Source organism: Heterodontus francisci, chromosome 5, assembly GCF_036365525.1.
Source record: "Heterodontus francisci isolate sHetFra1 chromosome 5, sHetFra1.hap1, whole genome shotgun sequence".
In the NCBI taxonomy this organism is placed as follows: Eukaryota; Metazoa; Chordata; class Chondrichthyes; order Heterodontiformes; family Heterodontidae; genus Heterodontus; species Heterodontus francisci.
Window position 1 is genome coordinate 53,740,311 of NC_090375.1, and position 17,516 is coordinate 53,757,826.

General features: G+C 46.2%; 1 protein-coding gene across 2 annotated transcripts in view; it reads left to right on the plus strand.

Annotated features, from left to right (window-relative positions):
• Positions 1 to 10,391: 10,391 nt before the first annotated feature.
• slc22a13b (solute carrier family 22 member 13b) overlaps positions 10,392 to 17,516 on the plus strand; it is a 55,258-nt gene continuing 48,133 nt past the window's right edge. The window contains exons 1-2 of one of the 2 annotated variants that reach the window (XM_068031433.1): positions 10,392 to 10,476; positions 10,780 to 11,040. In XM_068031433.1, the coding sequence (XP_067887534.1) occupies positions 10,882 to 11,040 (159 nt within the window). In that variant the 5' untranslated portion in view covers positions 10,392 to 10,476; positions 10,780 to 10,881. Of the gene's footprint in view, positions 10,477 to 10,647; positions 11,041 to 17,516 lie in introns of those variants that run through there. The other variant, XM_068031434.1, reaches the window with a different exon arrangement.

A 17,516-nucleotide genomic window follows, 5' to 3' on the forward strand; every position in this document is an offset into this window, starting at 1 on the left:
TTGGAGGAGGGGGCAGAGTGTAATATATCCAAATTTGCTAACGATACAAAAATAAGTGGGAGGGCATGTTGTGATGAGGCCATAACGAATCTTCAAGGGGATATAGATAGGTTGACTGGGCAAAAACTTGGCAGATGGAGTTTAATGTAGGAAAATGTGAGGTCATGCACTTTGGTAGGAAGAATAAAAAGGCAGACTATTATTTAAATGGAAAGAGACTCCAAAAAAGTGCAGCACAGAGGGATCTGGGTGTTCTTGTGCATGAAACACAAAAAGTTAGCATGTAAGTGCAGCAAGTAATTAAGAAGGCAAATGGAATTTTGGCCTTTACTGCTAGGGGGTTGGAATTTAAAAATAGGGAAGTCTTGTTACAATTGTACAGGGTGCTGGTGAGGCTGCGCCTGGAGTACTGTGTACAGTTTTGATCCCCGTATTTAAGAAAGGATAAACTGGAATTGGAGGCAGTTCAAAAGAGATTCACTAGTCTGATTCCTGGGAATGAAGCAGTTGACTTATCAAGAACGGCTGAACAAGTTAGACCTTTATTCATTACAGTTTAGAAGAATGAGGGGTGATCTTATTGAAACATACAATATTCTGAGGGGGCTTGACAGTGTAGATGTTGAGAAGATGTTTCCACTAGTGGGGGAATCTTGAACCAGGGGACATAGTTACAGAATAAGGGGACACTCATTTAAAACTGAGATACAAAGAAATTCCTTCTCTGAGGGTAGTGAATGTCTGGAATTCTCTACCCCAGAGAGTTGTGGAGGCTATATCACTGAAAGTATTTAAAGAGGAGGTAGATAGATTTTTGAAATATCAGGGAATTGAGGGCTATGAGGAGCTGGTACGAAAGAGGAGTTGAGGTCTGGGACAGATCAGCCATCATCTTATTGAATGTCGGGGCAGGCTTGAAGGGCTGAATAGCCTACCCCTGCTCCTTTTTCTTGTGTTGTTAAGAAGATGGTGGTTAGCCACCTCCTTGAACGGGTGCAATCCATGTGCTGTAGGTACACCCACAGTGCTGTTAGGAAGGGAGTTCCCAGTGCTGGTGAAGGAATGGTGATATAGTTCCAAGTCAGGATGGTGTGTGATTTATTGGGGAACTTGTAGGTGGTGGTGCTCCCATGCGTTTGCTGCCCTTGTACTTCAAGGTTGTAGAGGTTGCGGGATTAGAATGTGCAGATGAAGGAGGCTTGGCGAGTTGCTACAGTGCATCTTGTAGATGGTACACACTCCGGCCACTGGTGGAGGGGGTGCCAATTAAGCAGGCTTCTTTGTCCTAGATGGTGTCAAGCTTTTTGAGTGTTGTTGGAGCTGCATCCAGGCAAGTAGATAGTATTCCATCACACTCCTGACTTCTGCCTTGTCAATTGCGGACTGGCTTTGGGGAGTCAGGAGGTGAGTTACTTGCCGTGGAATTCCCAGCCTCTGACTTGCTCTTGTAGCCACAGTATTTATGTGGCTGGTCTTACCTGGTCTAACCTTTTATGTGACTCCCTACCCACAGCACTGTGGTTGACTCTTAACTGTCCACTGAAAGGGCATTGCCAACCACTCACTTGTATCAAAATTGCAATGAAAAGGTCTAATAAGAATAAAACTAGTTGGACCTCCTGGCATTGACCTAGGCACTGGACAGAAGAAAGGCACACCCATCACCGTTGCCCCTGTAAAGTTCTTAAGCTGAAATTGGGAGAACAGTCTCACAGATTAGTCAAGCAAGAGCCTGACATAGTCATATTCACACAATGATACTTATCAGCCAACATCCCAGACTCCTCCCTCACCACTAGTAGGTCAGACCCACCAGAGGTGGTGGCACAGTGGTATCCAGTTGGGAGGGAGTGACCCTGAGAGTCCTCAACATTGACTCTGAACCCCATGAAGTCTGATGGGATGAGATTAAGCACAGGCAAGGAAACCTCCTGCTGACTGCTGCCTCCCACTCTCCCTCATCTGATGAATCAGTACTCCATATTGAACACCATTTGGAAGGGGCACTGAAGGTATGAAGGGCACTGAGTCTACTCTGGATGAAGGACATCACTGTCTATCACCAAGGTTGGCATGGTAGCATCACTACTGCCAAGTTCTGAAGGACATAACTGTGAGACTGAGTCTGCGGCAGGGCGCAAGAGAACCAAAATGAGGGAAATACCTACTTGATCTCGTTTTCATCAATAGGCCTGTCGCAAATGCATCTATCCATGACAGTATTGGTCAGAGTGACCATTGCACAGTCCTTGTTGAGACAAAATCCTGTCTTCACCCCAAAGCCACCCTTCATTGTCTTATGTGACAGTATCATTGTCCTAAATGGGACAGATTCAGAACAAATTTGGCAGCTCAGAACTGGGCATCCATGATCATGGGCCCATAAAAAGACCAAAAAGGTAACCTATGTGTAGAGGTGGAAGATGTGGGTATGTTTCTTCATGAATACTTTGTGTCTGTCTTCACAAAAGAGGGGACAATGCAGGCATTGTAGTTAAATAGGAGGGTGAAATATTGGATGTGATAAACATAGGAGAGAGGAAGTATGAAGGGGATTAGCACCCTTGAAAGTGGATAAGTCACCAGGGCCAGATGAAATGAACCCCAGGCTGTTAAAAGAAGCCAGAGACGAACTAATGGATGCTCTGACCATCATTTTCCAATCCTCACTGGATGCAGGTGTGGTGCTGGAGGACTGCTAACGCTGTACCTTTTCTTAAAAAGGGAGCAAAGGATATACCGAGTAACTACAGGCTAATTAGTCTAAACTCAGTAGTGGCCAATTATTGAGACACAGGATAAACTGTCACTTAGAAAGGCGCGGAGTAATCAAGGACTGTTAGCAGGGATTTGTTGAGGGAAGATTGTGTCTGACCAACTTGATTGAGTTTTTTGAGGAGGGAACAAGCAGGATTAATGAGGGTAGTGCAGTTGATGTGGTCTACATAGATTTTAGCAAGGCTTTTGACTAGGTCTTACATGGCAGACTGGTTTTAAAAAAAAAAAGCCCATGGGATCCAGGAAAATGCAGCAAGGTGGATAAAATTGACTCAGTGACAGGAAACAAAGGGTAATTGTTGACGGGTGATTTTACGCCTGGAAGGCTGTTTCCAGTGGGGTTCTGCATGGCTCAGTACTAGGTCTCCTGCTTTTTGTCGTGCATATTAATGATTTGGACTTAAATGTAGGAGGCATGATCAAGAAGTTTGCAGACAACACAAAAATTGGCTGCATGGTTGATAGTGAGAAGGGAAGCTGTAGACGGCAGGAAGCTATCAATGGACTGGTCAGGTGGGCAGAAAAGTGGCAAACGGAATTCAACCTGGAGAAGGGTGAGGTGATACATTGGGGGAGGTCAAACAAGGCAAAGGAATACACAATAAATGGGAGGATACAGAGAAGTGTAGAGGAAGTGAGGGACCTTGGAGTGAATGTCCACAGATCCCTGAAGGTAGCAGGACAGGTTGATAAGGTGGTTACAAAGGCAAATGGAATGCTTTCCTTTATTAACCGAGGCATTGAATATAAAATTAGGGAAGTTATGCTGGAGCTATATAAAACACTAGTTAGGCCACAACTTGAGTACTAGGTGCAATTCTGGTCACCTCATTACAGAAAGGATGTAATTGTACTAGAGAGGGTTTAGAGGAGATTTACAAGGATGTTGCCAGGACTGGAAAATTGCAGTTATGAGGAAAGATTGGATACAAAGAACAAGAACAAAGAACAAAGATAATTACAGCACAGGAACAGGCCCTTCGGCCCTCCAAGCCTGCGCCGATCCAGATCCTCTCTCTAAACATGTCGCCTATTTTCTAAGGTTCTGTATCTCTTTTCTTCCTGCCCATTCATGTATCTGTCTAGATACATCTTAAAAGACTCCATCGTGCCCGCATCTACCACCTCCGCTGGCAATGCGTTCCAGGTGCCCACCACCCTCTGCGTAAAGAACTTTCCACGCATATCCCCCCTAAACTTTTCCCCTTTCACTTTGAATTAGTGTCCTCTAGTAATTGAAACCCCCACTCTGGGAAAAAGCCTCTTGCTATCCACCCTGTCTATACCTCTCATGATTTTGTACACCTCAATCAGGTCCCCCCTCAACCTCCGTCTTTCTAATGAAAATAATCCTAATCTGCTCAACCTCTCTTCATAGCTAGCGCCCTCCATACCAGGCAACATCCTGGTGAACCTCCTCTGCACCCTCTCCAAAGCATCCACATCCTTTTGATAATGTGGCGACCAGAACTGTACGCAGTATTCCAAATGTGGCCGAACCAAAGTCCTATACAACTGTAACATGACCTGCCAACTCTTGTACTCAATGCCCCGTCCGATGAAGGAAAGCATGCCGTATGCCTTCTTGACCACTCTATTTACCTGCGTTGCCACCTTCAGGGAACAGTGGACCTGAACACCCAAATCTCTCTGGACATCAATTTTCCCCAGGACTTTTCCATTTACTGTATACTTCACTCTTGAATTGGATCTTCCAAAATGCATCACCTCGCATTTGCCCTGATTGAACTCCATCTGCCATTTCTCTGCCCAACTCTCCAATCTATCTATATTCTGCTGTATTCTCTGACAGTCCCCTTCACTATCTGCTACTCCACCAATCTTAGTGTCGTCTGCAAATTTGCTAATCAGTCCACCTATACTTTCCTCTCTCGCTTCCCTCAGTAACCTGGGATAGATCCCATCCGGACCTGGGGACTTGTCCACCTTAATGCCCTTTAGAATACCCAACACTTCCTCCCTCCTTATGCCGACTTGACCTAGAGTAATCAAACATCTGTTCCTAACCTCAACATCCGTCATGTCCCTCTCCTCGGTGAATACCGATGCAAAGTACTCGTTTAGAATCTCACCCATTTTCTCTGAGTCCAAGCATAACATTCCTCCTTTGTCCTTTAGTGGGCCAATCCTTTCTCTAGTTACCCTCTTTCTCCTTATATATGAATAAAAGGCTTTGGGATTTTCCTTAACCCTGTTTGCTAAAGATATTTCATGACCCCTTTTAGCCCTCTTAATTCCTCGTTTCAGATTTGTCCTACATTCCCGATATTCTTTCAAAGCTTCGTCTTTCATCAGCCGCCTACACCTTATGTATGCTTCCTTTTTCCTCTTAGCTAGTCTCACAATTTCACCTGTCATCCATGGTTCCCTAATCTTGCCATTTCTATCCCTCATTTTCACAGGAACATGTCTCTCCTGAACGCTAATCAACCTCTCTTTAAAAGCCTCCCACATATCACATGTGGATTTACCTTCAAACAGCTGCTCCCAATCTACATTTCCCAGCTCCTGCCGAATTTTGGTGTAGTTGGCCTTCCCCCAATCTAGCACTCTCCCTTTTGGACCACTCTCGTCTTTGTCCATGAGTATTTTAAAGCTTACGGAATTGTGATCACTATTCCCAAAGTAGTCCCCTACTGAAACTTCAACAACCTGGCCGGGCTCATTCCCCAACACCAGGTCCAGTATGGCCCCTTCCCGAGTTGGACTATTTACATACTGCTCTAGAAAACCCTCCTGGATGCTCCTTACAAATTCTGCTCCATCTGGACCTCTAACACTAAGCGAATCCCAGTCAATGTTGGGAAAATTAAAATCTCCTATCACCACCACCCTGTTGCTCCTACATCTTTCCATAATCTGTTTACATATTTGTACCTCTATCTCACGCTAGCTGTTGGGAGGCCTGTAGTACAGCCCCAACATTGTTACCGCACCCTTCCTATTTCTGAGTTCTGTCCATATTGCCTCACTGCTCGAGTCCTCCATAGTGCCCTCCTTCAGCACAGCTGTGATATCCTCTTTGACCAGTAATGCAACTCCTCCACCCCTTTTACCTCCCTCTCTATCCCGCCTGAAGCATCGATATCCTGGGATATTTAGTTGCCAATCATGCCCTTCCCTCAACCAAGTCTCAGTAATAGCAATAACATCATACTCCCAGGTACTAATCCAAGCCCTAAGTTCATCTGCCTTACCTACTACACTTCTTGCATTAAAACAAATGCACCTCAGACCACCAGTCCCTTTATATTCATCATCTGCTCCCTGCCTGCTCTTCCCCTTAGTCACACTGACTTCATTATCTAGTTCCTTACAGGCTTTTGTTACTACCTCCTTACTGTCAACTGACCTCAATTGGTTCCCATCCCCCTGCCACATTAGTTTAAACCCTCCCCAACAGCGTTAGCAAAAGCACCTCCAAGGACATTGGTTCCAGTCCGGCCCAGGTGTAGACCGTCCAATTTGTAATAGTCCCACCTCCCCCAGAACCGGTCCCAATGTCCCAAAAATCTGAACCCCTCCTTCCTGCACCATCTCTCAAGCCACGCATTCATCCTGACTATTCTTTCATTTTTACTCTGACTATCACGTGGCACTGGTAGTAATCCTGAGATTACTACCTTTGAGGTCCTACTTTTTAACTTGGCTCCTAACTCCCTAAACTCTGCATGTAGGACCTCATCCCGTTTTTTACCTATATCATTAGTGCCTATGTGCACAATGACAACTGGCTGTTCACCCTCCCCCTTTAGAATGTTCTGCAGCCGATCTGAGACGTCCCTGACCCGTGCACCTGGGAGGCAACATACCATTCGGGAGCCTCGTTTTCGACCACAGAACCGCCTATCTACTCCCCTTACAATCGAATCCCCTACGACTATAGCCCTTCCACTCTTTTTCCCGCCCTTCGGAACAGCAGAGCCAGCCACGGTGCCATGGACCTGGCTACTGCTGCCTTCCCCTGGTGAGCCATCTCCCTCAACAGTATCCAAAACGGTATACTTGTTTTGGAGGGAGATGACCGCAGGGGACTCCTGCGCTGCCTTCCTGCTCTTTCTCTGCCTTTTGGTCACCCATTCCCTTTCTCCCTCAGCAATCCTAATCTGCGGTGTGACCAATTCACTAAACGTGCTATCCACGACCTCCTCAGCATCGCGCATGCTCCAAAGTGAGTCCATCCGCAGCTCGAGAGCCGTCATGCGGTCTAACAAGAGCTGCAGCTGGACACACTTCCTGCACGTGAAGGAGTCAGGGTCATCAGCCATGTCCCTGAGCTCCCACATTGAGCAAGAGGAGCATGATACGGGTCTGAGATCTCCTGCCATTTTTAATCTTAAGTTTAAACTTAGTTAAATGAAAAAGGAACGAAAAGTTTTTACCAATCACAATAAAACCAGAGAAATCGAAAAAGCCTTACCTTATAAACACCCCACCGAGTCCTTTTTTTTGGTTAGAGGAGGAGGGCGGGTGGGAGACACTACAAGTGTGGTGTCTCGGGTTCAGAAACCGCCCAAATATATAGTGTTTTACTTACCCAGCAGCCCCCTGGCCTCCGCCGAAAAACAAAAGGAAATTAAATTTACTTTCAAACGGACTTTCCCAGCTGCTCACTCGCTCACACGCTGCTCCCGAAAAAGCTGCTGCACTGAAAGGAAAGTTATTTTAAACCGCCCAAATATATAGTGTTTTACTTACCCAGCAGCCCCCTGGCCTCCGCCGAAAAACAAAAGGAAATTAAATTTACTTTCAAACGGACTTTCCCAGCTGCTCACTCGCTCACACGCTGCTCCCGAAAAAGCTGCTGCACTGAAAGGAAAGTTATTTTAAACCGCCCAAATATATAGTGTTTTACTTACCCAGCAGCCCCCTGGCCTCCGCCGAAAAACAAAAGGAAATTAAATTTACTTTCAAACGGACTTTCCCAGCTGCTCACTCGCTCACACGCTGCTCCCGAAAAAGCTGCTGCACTGAAAGGAAAGTTATTTTAAACCGCCCAAATATATAGTGTTTTACTTACCCAGCAGCCCCCTGGCCTCCGCCGAAAAACAAAAGGAAATTAAATTTACTTTCAAACGGACTTTCCCAGCTGCTCACTCGCTCACACGCTGCTCCCGAAAAAGCTGCTGCACTGAAAGGAAAGTTATTTTAAACCGCCCAAATATATAGTGTTTTACTTACCCAGCAGCCCCCTGGCCTCCGCCGAAAAACAAAAGGAAATTAAATTTACTTTCAAACGGACTTTCCCAGCTGCTCACTCGCTCACACGCTGCTCCCGAAAAAGCTGCTGCACTGAAAGGAAAGTTATTTTAAACCGCCCAAATATATAGTGTTTTACTTACCCAGCAGCCCCCTGGCCTCCGCCGAAAAACAAAAGGAAATTAAATTTACTTTCAAACGGACTTTCCCAGCTGCTCACTCGCTCACACGCTGCTCCCGAAAAAGCTGCTGCACTGAAAGGAAAGTTATTTTAAACCGCCCAAATATATAGTGTTTTACTTACCCAGCAGCCCCCTGGCCTCCGCCGAAAAACAAAAGGAAATTAAATTTACTTTCAAACGGACTTTCCCAGCTGCTCACTCGCTCACACGCTGCTCCCGAAAAAGCTGCTGCACTGAAAGGAAAGTTATTTTAAACCGCCCAAATATATAGTGTTTTACTTACCCAGCAGCCCCCTGGCCTCCGCCGAAAAACAAAAGGAAATTAAATTTACTTTCAAACGGACTTTCCCAGCTGCTCACTCGCTCACACGCTGCTCCCGAAAAAGCTGCTGCACTGAAAGGAAAGTTATTTTAAACCGCCCAAATATATAGTGTTTTACTTACCCAGCAGCCCCCTGGCCTCCGCCGAAAAACAAAAGGAAATTAAATTTACTTTCAAACGGACTTTCCCAGCTGCTCACTCGCTCACACGCTGCTCCCGAAAAAGCTGCTGCACTGAAAGGAAAGTTATTTTAAACCGCCCAAATATATAGTGTTTTACTTACCCAGCAGCCCCCTGGCCTCCGCCGAAAAACAAAAGGAAATTAAATTTACTTTCAAACGGACTTTCCCAGCTGCTCACTCGCTCACACGCTGCTCCCGAAAAAGCTGCTGCACTGAAAGGAAAGTTATTTTAAACCGCCCAAATATATAGTGTTTTACTTACCCAGCAGCCCCCTGGCCTCCGCCGAAAAACAAAAGGAAATTAAATTTACTTTCAAACGGACTTTCCCAGCTGCTCACTCGCTCACACGCTGCTCCCGAAAAAGCTGCTGCACTGAAAGGAAAGTTATTTTAAACCGCCCAAATATATAGTGTTTTACTTACCCAGCAGCCCCCTGGCCTCCGCCGAAAAACAAAAGGAAATTAAATTTACTTTCAAACGGACTTTCCCAGCTGCTCACTCGCTCACACGCTGCTCCCGAAAAAGCTGCTGCACTGATAGGTTGGGTTTGTTTTCCTTGGAACAAAGGAGGCTAAAGGGAGATTTGATTGAGGTGTACAAGGTTGTGAAGGGCCTGGACAGAGTGGATGGAAAGGATCTATTTCCCTTAGCGGAGAGGTCAGTGACTGGGGAGCATAGATTTAAAGTGCTTGGTAGAAGGATTAGAGGAGAGGTGAGAAAGATTTTTTATCACCCAGAGGGTGGTGGGGGTCTGGAACTCACATCCTGAAAAGGTAATAGAAGAAAGCCTCAACTCATTTAAAAGATGTCTGGATATGCACCTGAAGTCCCGTAACCTCCAGGGATACGGACCAAGTGCTGGAAAATAGGATTAGGCTGGGTGCTTCATTTTTCGGTTGGCGCAGACATGATGAGCAGAATGGCCTCCTTCTCTGCCATAAATTTTTCAACCTTTTCTAAAATATTCTAAATATCTGGAGGAGGAATGTGCAGGGATATGGGGTGACAGCGGGGATGTGGCAACACGTTAATTGCTCCTTAGAAGGGTCAGCACGGACACGCTGGGTCAAATGGTCGCCTTCTGTGCTGTAATGATCCTATGATTCTATGAGAGGTTGTGGGCCATCAGCAGCAGCAGAGTTGTATTCCATTGCAATCTGTACCCTCATCACCTGGCATATCCCTCAATTTACTATTACCATCATGACAATGGATCAACCCAGGTTCAATGAGGAGTGTAGAAGAGTCTACCAGGAGCAGGACCAGGGTTATCTAAAATGAGGTGTAAATCTGGTCAAGCTATAACACAGGTCTACATGCATACTAAACAGCAGAAGCAATGTGCTCTACAGAAAACTAAGCAATCCCACAACACCTAGAAGAAAAAGGGCAGGTTGCATGGGAAAATTATCAGCTGCAAGTTATGCTCCAAGTCACTCCCCATCTTGCTTGGAATTATGTCCCCTTTCCTTCACTCTGGCTGGGTCAAAATGCTGAAACTCCCTCCCGAACAATAATGTGGATGTAGTTTCACCGTAGGGACTGCAGCGGTTGAAGAAGGCCGTTCACCACCACCTCAAGAGCAATTAGGGATGGGTGATAAATGTTGGTCTTGCCAGTCACGCCCACATCCCATGAACCAATTAAAAAAAAGTTGCTGCCAGTATTTTGATGTAAGACCCTGTGGGATCACTGTTACCTTTGATCTATTGGCTCACTCTTTACAAACACAACTGAACCTGTAATGTCGTTTGTCCTTAACTCTGCAAATGTACAATATTGATCTGTGCCGTGAGTTAACATCCTCTCGTTTTGTTAACACGTCGTAGCAACGATTAACTGAAATCGAGAGACTGTGATTAATTGTGGACATCTCTGTTTGAGCATTAATTCAGTCGCTGTTTTATAGCTCAGACTTTGTACGTTGGCTGCTTTAGAATTGACACGATTTGGGGGGGGGGGGGGGGGGGAGAGGAGATGAATGCTTTTGGAGAAATTCTTAAAGCTGTGGGGGAATTTGGTCCATTTCAAAAACGTTTGCTGGTGTTGACATGTTTGCCACAGATGTTCATGGCGTTCCACCTGTTTGCTCAGATTTTTACTGGTGCGAGTGTCCAACATTACTGTCAGACCAACTGGATCCTGAACATCAGTGCTGGATTAGCTAAAGAAGAACAGTTGCTATTAACCGTCCCGATGGAAAAAAATGGGTCTTACCAGAAATGTGAAATGTACATGCCGAATCGAGATGAGGATATCGATTGGATCCGGTTACACAGAAACAGATCCACGGTAGCATGTGAAGAGGGATGGGTATACGACACCTCACAATATGTCTCGACTTTAGTTACAGAGGTTTGTATTTTTATTTAAAATATGTAGAGTTCTGCTTTTGATTCCACCCGTGCGCTGTAGGTAGTTAACGTGTGGAACGGTCTGCCACAGACTGGTGTTAACCCCAAATTAAATGGCTTTAAAATGCAATTCCCGAGAAAAGAGAAATACTAGGCAAAGGAAGTGAGCAGGAGAATGGGATCAGACAGTGGCTCACGTATGAAATGTACTCGCTTGATGGCAAAATTCCCTGCTTCTGTAACATGACTCAATAAAGGGAGAATGCCATCTGCAGACTGCTGTTGCTGAATAATGCAGCAAGCGCAGTTAAGCAGTACTGGCCTGATAGGAATGAATTTTGCATTGCGTTCTGCTAGTTTAGGGTTGGACAAATCATTTCAAACTACTCCGACAGCACTTCTGAGACTCACGCCCAAACTTTTTATTTGCGAACTATTTGAATACTTGTAGGTATTTCACTCAGTTGTTTGCAGGCCAGCGGATCAGCTGAGTGTCCCGTGATGTGAAAAGATAAGCTGTTCTAAAGTGGGGAAATGGGTTAAGCGACAGGAGAGGTATTCGCTGAATTTTAACCAGCTTGTAGCGCATTATAGCGATTGGTAAACATGAACAGTAAGGAGTTCCCTAGGGAGCTGACTGCCCCGGAGCCATCTTGGTGCCATAAGAATGAAGTGTGTTGGCACTAATCAAACAGAGGCGGCTTCGGTGGATCAGACACGTCTGCAGGGTAGAAGACGGTCACATAAGGACCTTCTGTATGGTGACGTAGCTGGAGCCAGATTACCAGTGAGAGATCCAAGGATGCTTGCAAGTGTGACATGAAGGCCCTAAATGTCGACTATCACAGCTGGGAGTCACTAGCTGGTGAAAGAGGGAAATGGCGACACATCTTGTGGACTAGTGTGCACTACCGTAATGACCAGTTTCTTTGGCAGCTTCATGGTTCAATGAAAAGAGCAGGAGGACATGCCAGGAGTGGCAACAGGCTTACCTCAAAATGAGGTATCAACCTGGTGAAGCTACAACACAGGACTACTTGCATGCCAAACTGCATAAGCAGCATGCGATAGACAGAGCTAAGCGATCCCATAACCAACGGATGAGATCTAAGCTCTGCAGTCCTGCCACATCCAGCTGTGAATGGTGGTGGACAATTAAACAACTAACTGGAGGAGGTGGCTCCACAAATGTCCCCATCCTCAATGATGGGGGAGCCCAGCACATCAGTGCGAAAGAAAAGGATGACGCATTTGCAACAATCTTCAGCCCGAAGTGCCGAGTTGATGATTCATCTCAGCCTCCTCCTGAAGTCCCAAGCATCACAGATGCTAGACTTCAGCCAATTGGATTCACTCCGCGTGATATCAAGAAATGACTGAAGGCACTGGATACTGCAAAGGCTATGGATCCTGACAATATTCCAGCAATAGTACTGAAGACCTGTGCTCCAGAACTTGCCACGCCCCTAGCCAAGCTGTTCTTCTACAGCTACAAAACTGGCATCCACCCTGCAATGTGGAAAATTACCCAGGTATGTCCTGTACACAAAAAGCAGGACAAGTCCAACCTGGCCAATTACTGCCCCATCAGCCTACTCACAATCATCAGTAAAGTGATGGAAGGTGTCAGTGCCATCAAGCAGTACTTGCGAGCAATAACCTGCTCAGTGATGCTCAGTTTGGGTTCCGCCAGGGCCACTCAGCTCCTGACCTCATTATAGCCTTGGTTCAAACATGGACAAAAGAGCTGAACTCGAGGTGAGGTGAGAGTAACTGCCCTTGACATCGAGGCAGCATTTGACCGAGTATGGCATCAAGGAACCCTAACAAAACTGAGGTCAATGGGAATCGGGGAAAACTCTCTGCTGGTTGGAGTCATACCTAGCGCAAAGGAAGATGGCTGTGGTTGTTGGAGGTCAATCATCTCAGTTCCTGTACATCACTGCAGGAGTTCCTCAGGTTAGTGTCCTAGGCCCAACCATCTTCAGCTGCTTCATCAATGACCTTCCTTCAATCATAAGGTCAGAAGTGGGGATGTTCGCTGATGATTGCACAGTGTTCAGCACCATTCGCGACTCCTCAGATACTGAAGCAGTCCGTGTAGAAATGCAGCAAGACCTGGACAATATCCAGGCTTGGGCTGATAAGTGGCAAGTAACATTCACGCTAAACAAGTGCCAGGCAAAGACCATCTCCAACAAGAGAGAATCTCACCATCTCCCCTTGACATTCAATGGCATTACCATTGCTGAATCCCCCACTATCAACATCCTAGGGGCTACCATTGACCAGAAACTGAACTGGAGTAGCCATATGAATACCGTGGCTACAAGAGCAGGTCAGAAGCTAGGAATCCTGCGGCGAGTAACCCACCTCCTGGCTCCCCAAAGCCTGTCCGCCATCTACAAGGCACAAGTCAGAAGTGTGATGGAATACTCTCCACTTGCCTGGATTGGTGCAGCTCCAACAACACTCAAGAAGCTCGACACCATCCGGGACAAAGCAGCCAGCTTGATTGGCACCCCATCTACAAACATTTACTCACTCCAGCACCGACGCACAGTGGCAGCAGTGTGTACCATCTACAAAATGCACTGCAGCAACACACCAAGGCTCCTTAGACAGCACCTTCCAAACCCGCGACCTCTACCAACTAGAAGGACAAGGGCAGCAAATGTATGGGAACACCACCACCTGCAAGTTCCCCTCCAACTCACATACCATCCTGACTTGGAACTATATCACAGTTCCTTCACTGTTGCTGGGTCAAAATCTTGGAACTCCCTTCCTAACAGCACTGTGAGTGTACCTACCTCCCATGGACTGCAGTGGTTCAAGAAGGTAGCTCACCACCACCTTCTCAAGGGCAATTAGGGATGGGCAATAAATGCTGGCTTGGCTAGCGACACCCACATCCCGTGAATGAATAAAAAAAAACAGCGGCACTTGGCGGCAGAATCTGCCTCTCAAGGATTGGCTTTCAAAGCCAGCAGCAAAGGCACATCAAGAGAAGACACCCCACCTAAATGGATGGTTTGCTGCATGTCCATCATCTTTCATAGATGGAAGGATGCCAACAACAACAGAGCGATTGGTATCCTAGACTCACTGCAGCAACCCACCACCCCTCCTCGGACAGCACCTTCCAAACTGGTGAGCTGTTCCACCTAGAGTGACAAGGGAAGCTGATGCATGGGAATACCGCCATCTGCAAGTTCCCCTCCAAGCCACACATCATCCTGACTTGGAAATATATCGCCGTTCCTTCACTGTCAACGGGTCAAAGTCCTGGACCTCCCTTCCTAGCAGCACTGTCGGTGTACCTGCACCACATGGACTGCAGCGGTTCAAGAAGGCAGCTCACCACCACCTTCTCAAGGGCAATTAGGGATGAGCAATAAATGCTGGCCTGGCCAGCGATGCCCACATCCCATGAAATAAATAAAAAAACAAAGTGACTCCTGACAACGCAGAAGCCTGCTGACGTCATCAGAGCGCTGCAAGCTGCGCACATGAGCAAACGGTCTCCTGCTGTCAGTGAGATGCTGCGTATGTGCAGCCTACATCCTGCCAGGACTAACTAACGCATGCGCGGGAAAGCATCATTGCATAATGCCAACGTCATTGCATAACGCCAACGTCATCGAATAGGGAACTTTGAGGCTGGAGCTCGATCCCCGCCACTCACTCCCCCCAAGTCAGCTACTCCTGCCCCACTGGCCACTCTCCCTCCTCGGTCACTCGCTCCAGGCCTTGCGCTTTCTCCCCCTCCCTCCTCCTCCCCACTGGCTGCTATCCCCCCTCAGCGCTCACTCCAGACCTTGCCACTGCTCTGCCCCCACTCTCCTCTACCAGTTGTTTCCCGCTCCCTGTTTCCCCCTCCCTCCTCCAGACGCTAACTCTAGGCTGCGCCACTTCCCTCCGCTTGGCCACTCGCTCGTCTGGGGGGGTGGGGGGGGGCGGAGAGCGAGTGGCCAGAGAGTGGGGTGGCGGGGCTTGGGGTGGGAAGTGAGGGGCAGGGAACAATCGTCCGAGGGGAGTGGGATCACATTGGTTAGGTCTGGAGCAAGCGGCTGGGGGGGTGGAAACGGCAAGGCTGTAACGAGTGCTTAAGGGAAGGCAACAGGGAGCCAGCAGTGAGAAGACGGGGCAGGAGGAACCGAGAGAGAGAAGCTCAATGGCGGGGGGAGTGGGGGACTGTTGGAGGTGTAATGGAGGCGGCGATGGCAGCCTTTGAGGGGATTTTCAGGTTGAAGTTGTTTTTCTGTGATAAATTGAGCAGCGCCATCTTTAATCCTGGCAGCTGCTTGAACATTGCAGACAGTGAAGTTTCAGTAGAAGAGGCTGCATTTGCGCATGTGCTAGTACTGCACCACCTAGTGGTTACGTTGTCAGCAAATGCTGCCTAAAAATGCCTTTTAGGAGCTCAGGAAGAAATATTTATTTCCATTTCTTACTTGTTGATTGCTTTTGGGTATTGAAAGTTTAAGATGGTGATGATGTCATTTCAAGTTAAGGACATGGACTGTCGGTACAAGTGAGCTTGGGCCAAACAGAATTTGCCTCACTTCAAATGTTCTTATCGCGTTCTTGGTAAATATCTATGGTGTTGCCATTGTTCACTTGATTAGTGAACATTTAAAATATATATATATACACAAGATGGTGATGGAGGCTGCAGAAAGACTTCATAACACATACAAAAGCAAAGTAATGCAGATGATGGAAATCTGAAATAAAAACAGAAAATGCTGAAAAAATTCAACAAGTCAGGCAGCATCTTCAGAGAGGGAAACCGTTAACAGTCCAAGTCGATGACCTTCAGAACTGGAAAAAGTTAGAGATGTAATAGTATTTGATCAGGTATAGCAGCAGGAAAAGAGGGAGGGGAGGAGAGAACAAAGGGAAATTTCAGATAACATTTGCCTCTTCTTGGACAACAGCTGTTGGTGATGATTCTGCTTTTCTCATTTACAGTTCCTCTAACTTGACCTTTTGTTTATTTATTTGTCCCATTACCATCTCCTTCTACCTTGCACCATCATCCTTTTTGTCATTTAATCTCTCCTGCCTTCAACTCTATCATGGACCTTTCTGTCCTGCTGAGTTTTTCTGGAATTTTTGTTTTTATTTCAAATGTCATAACTTGCTCCATTTAACCATCTAGTTGCTAAAGTCTGCAACTACATTGTGAGCATTGACAGAGCAAACTTAATTGGGAAATATTGATAAAAGGAAGTATTATTGTTTTTGAATAGGAAATACATACACTACACATATTTTGGTAATATGTATATATAATTTAGTAATTTTAATATTGGATACATCATAAAAAAATTCCTGAATTTTAGAGTTTTGGAATCTCAAATTCAGGCAGAAGCCTGCTGTGTTCTGGGGGCCCAGGGTAACAAAGTCCTATTATTTCAGAAGAAGTGAATGTAATTGGTGTTCTTCTATGCAAGATAGCCACTAATTTGCTTAAGGGAAGCTTTCTGATCTAAAAATCTAAAAATAAACACTTTTTTTCAAATCATTCATGGGATGTCGGCATCACTGGCAAGGCAGGTATGTATTGCCTGTCTCTAAATGTCCTTGAGAAGGTGGTGGTGAGCAGCCTTCTTAAACCACTGCAGTCTGTTAAAGGCACACCCACAGTACTGTAAGGTGTGGTGACCCAGCAATGATAAAAAAAATAGCAATATATTCCCAAGTTAGGAGAGTATGTGACTGGAGGGAAGCCTGCATTTGGTGATGATCCCATGTGCCTACAGCCCTTTTCCTTCTAGGCGGTTGAGGTTGCGGGTTTGGAAGGCACTATCGCAGAAGCCTTGCCGAGTTGCTGCAGTGCCTTTCGCAATCTCAGGACATCCCACAGGTCTTTACAGCTAATGAAGTATTTTTGAAGCGTAGTCACTGTCGTAATGTCTGAAACGTGGCAGCCAATTTGTGCACAGCAGTTCCCACAAGCAGCAATGAGATAATGACCAGATAATCTGATTTAGTGATGTTGGGGGATTGATGTTGGCCAGGACACTGGGGCAAACTCCACTGCTGTTCTTTGAATAATAATGTGGGGGCTTTGCATCCACCTGAGAGTATAGCTAGGTTCTTGGTGTAACCATCAACAGTACTGCACTGAAGTAATAGTGTAAACTATATGCTCAAATCTCTGGAGAGGGGTTTGAACTTTCCACTTTGGATCAAAAGCCTCAAGCTGACACCTCATTCTGATGGGACTCCATGGTTTCAATTTCCACGGCAGAGCACGTCTATCCATTCCATTTCCCTTTACTTTGTTCTGTTGACAAGCCAATTCTTTCTTCCTTAATAGTCTCACATGAGGAACTTAGTCCTAAGCGCCTTTAAAAATCCATGTAACAGTTCCCTGAGGGAAAAGGTTGAGCTGAATCTTCCAAACTTTTGACAGTACGACTGCAGAGTGAGATTACATTGCCTGCAACAAGGCATCCCCCAAAA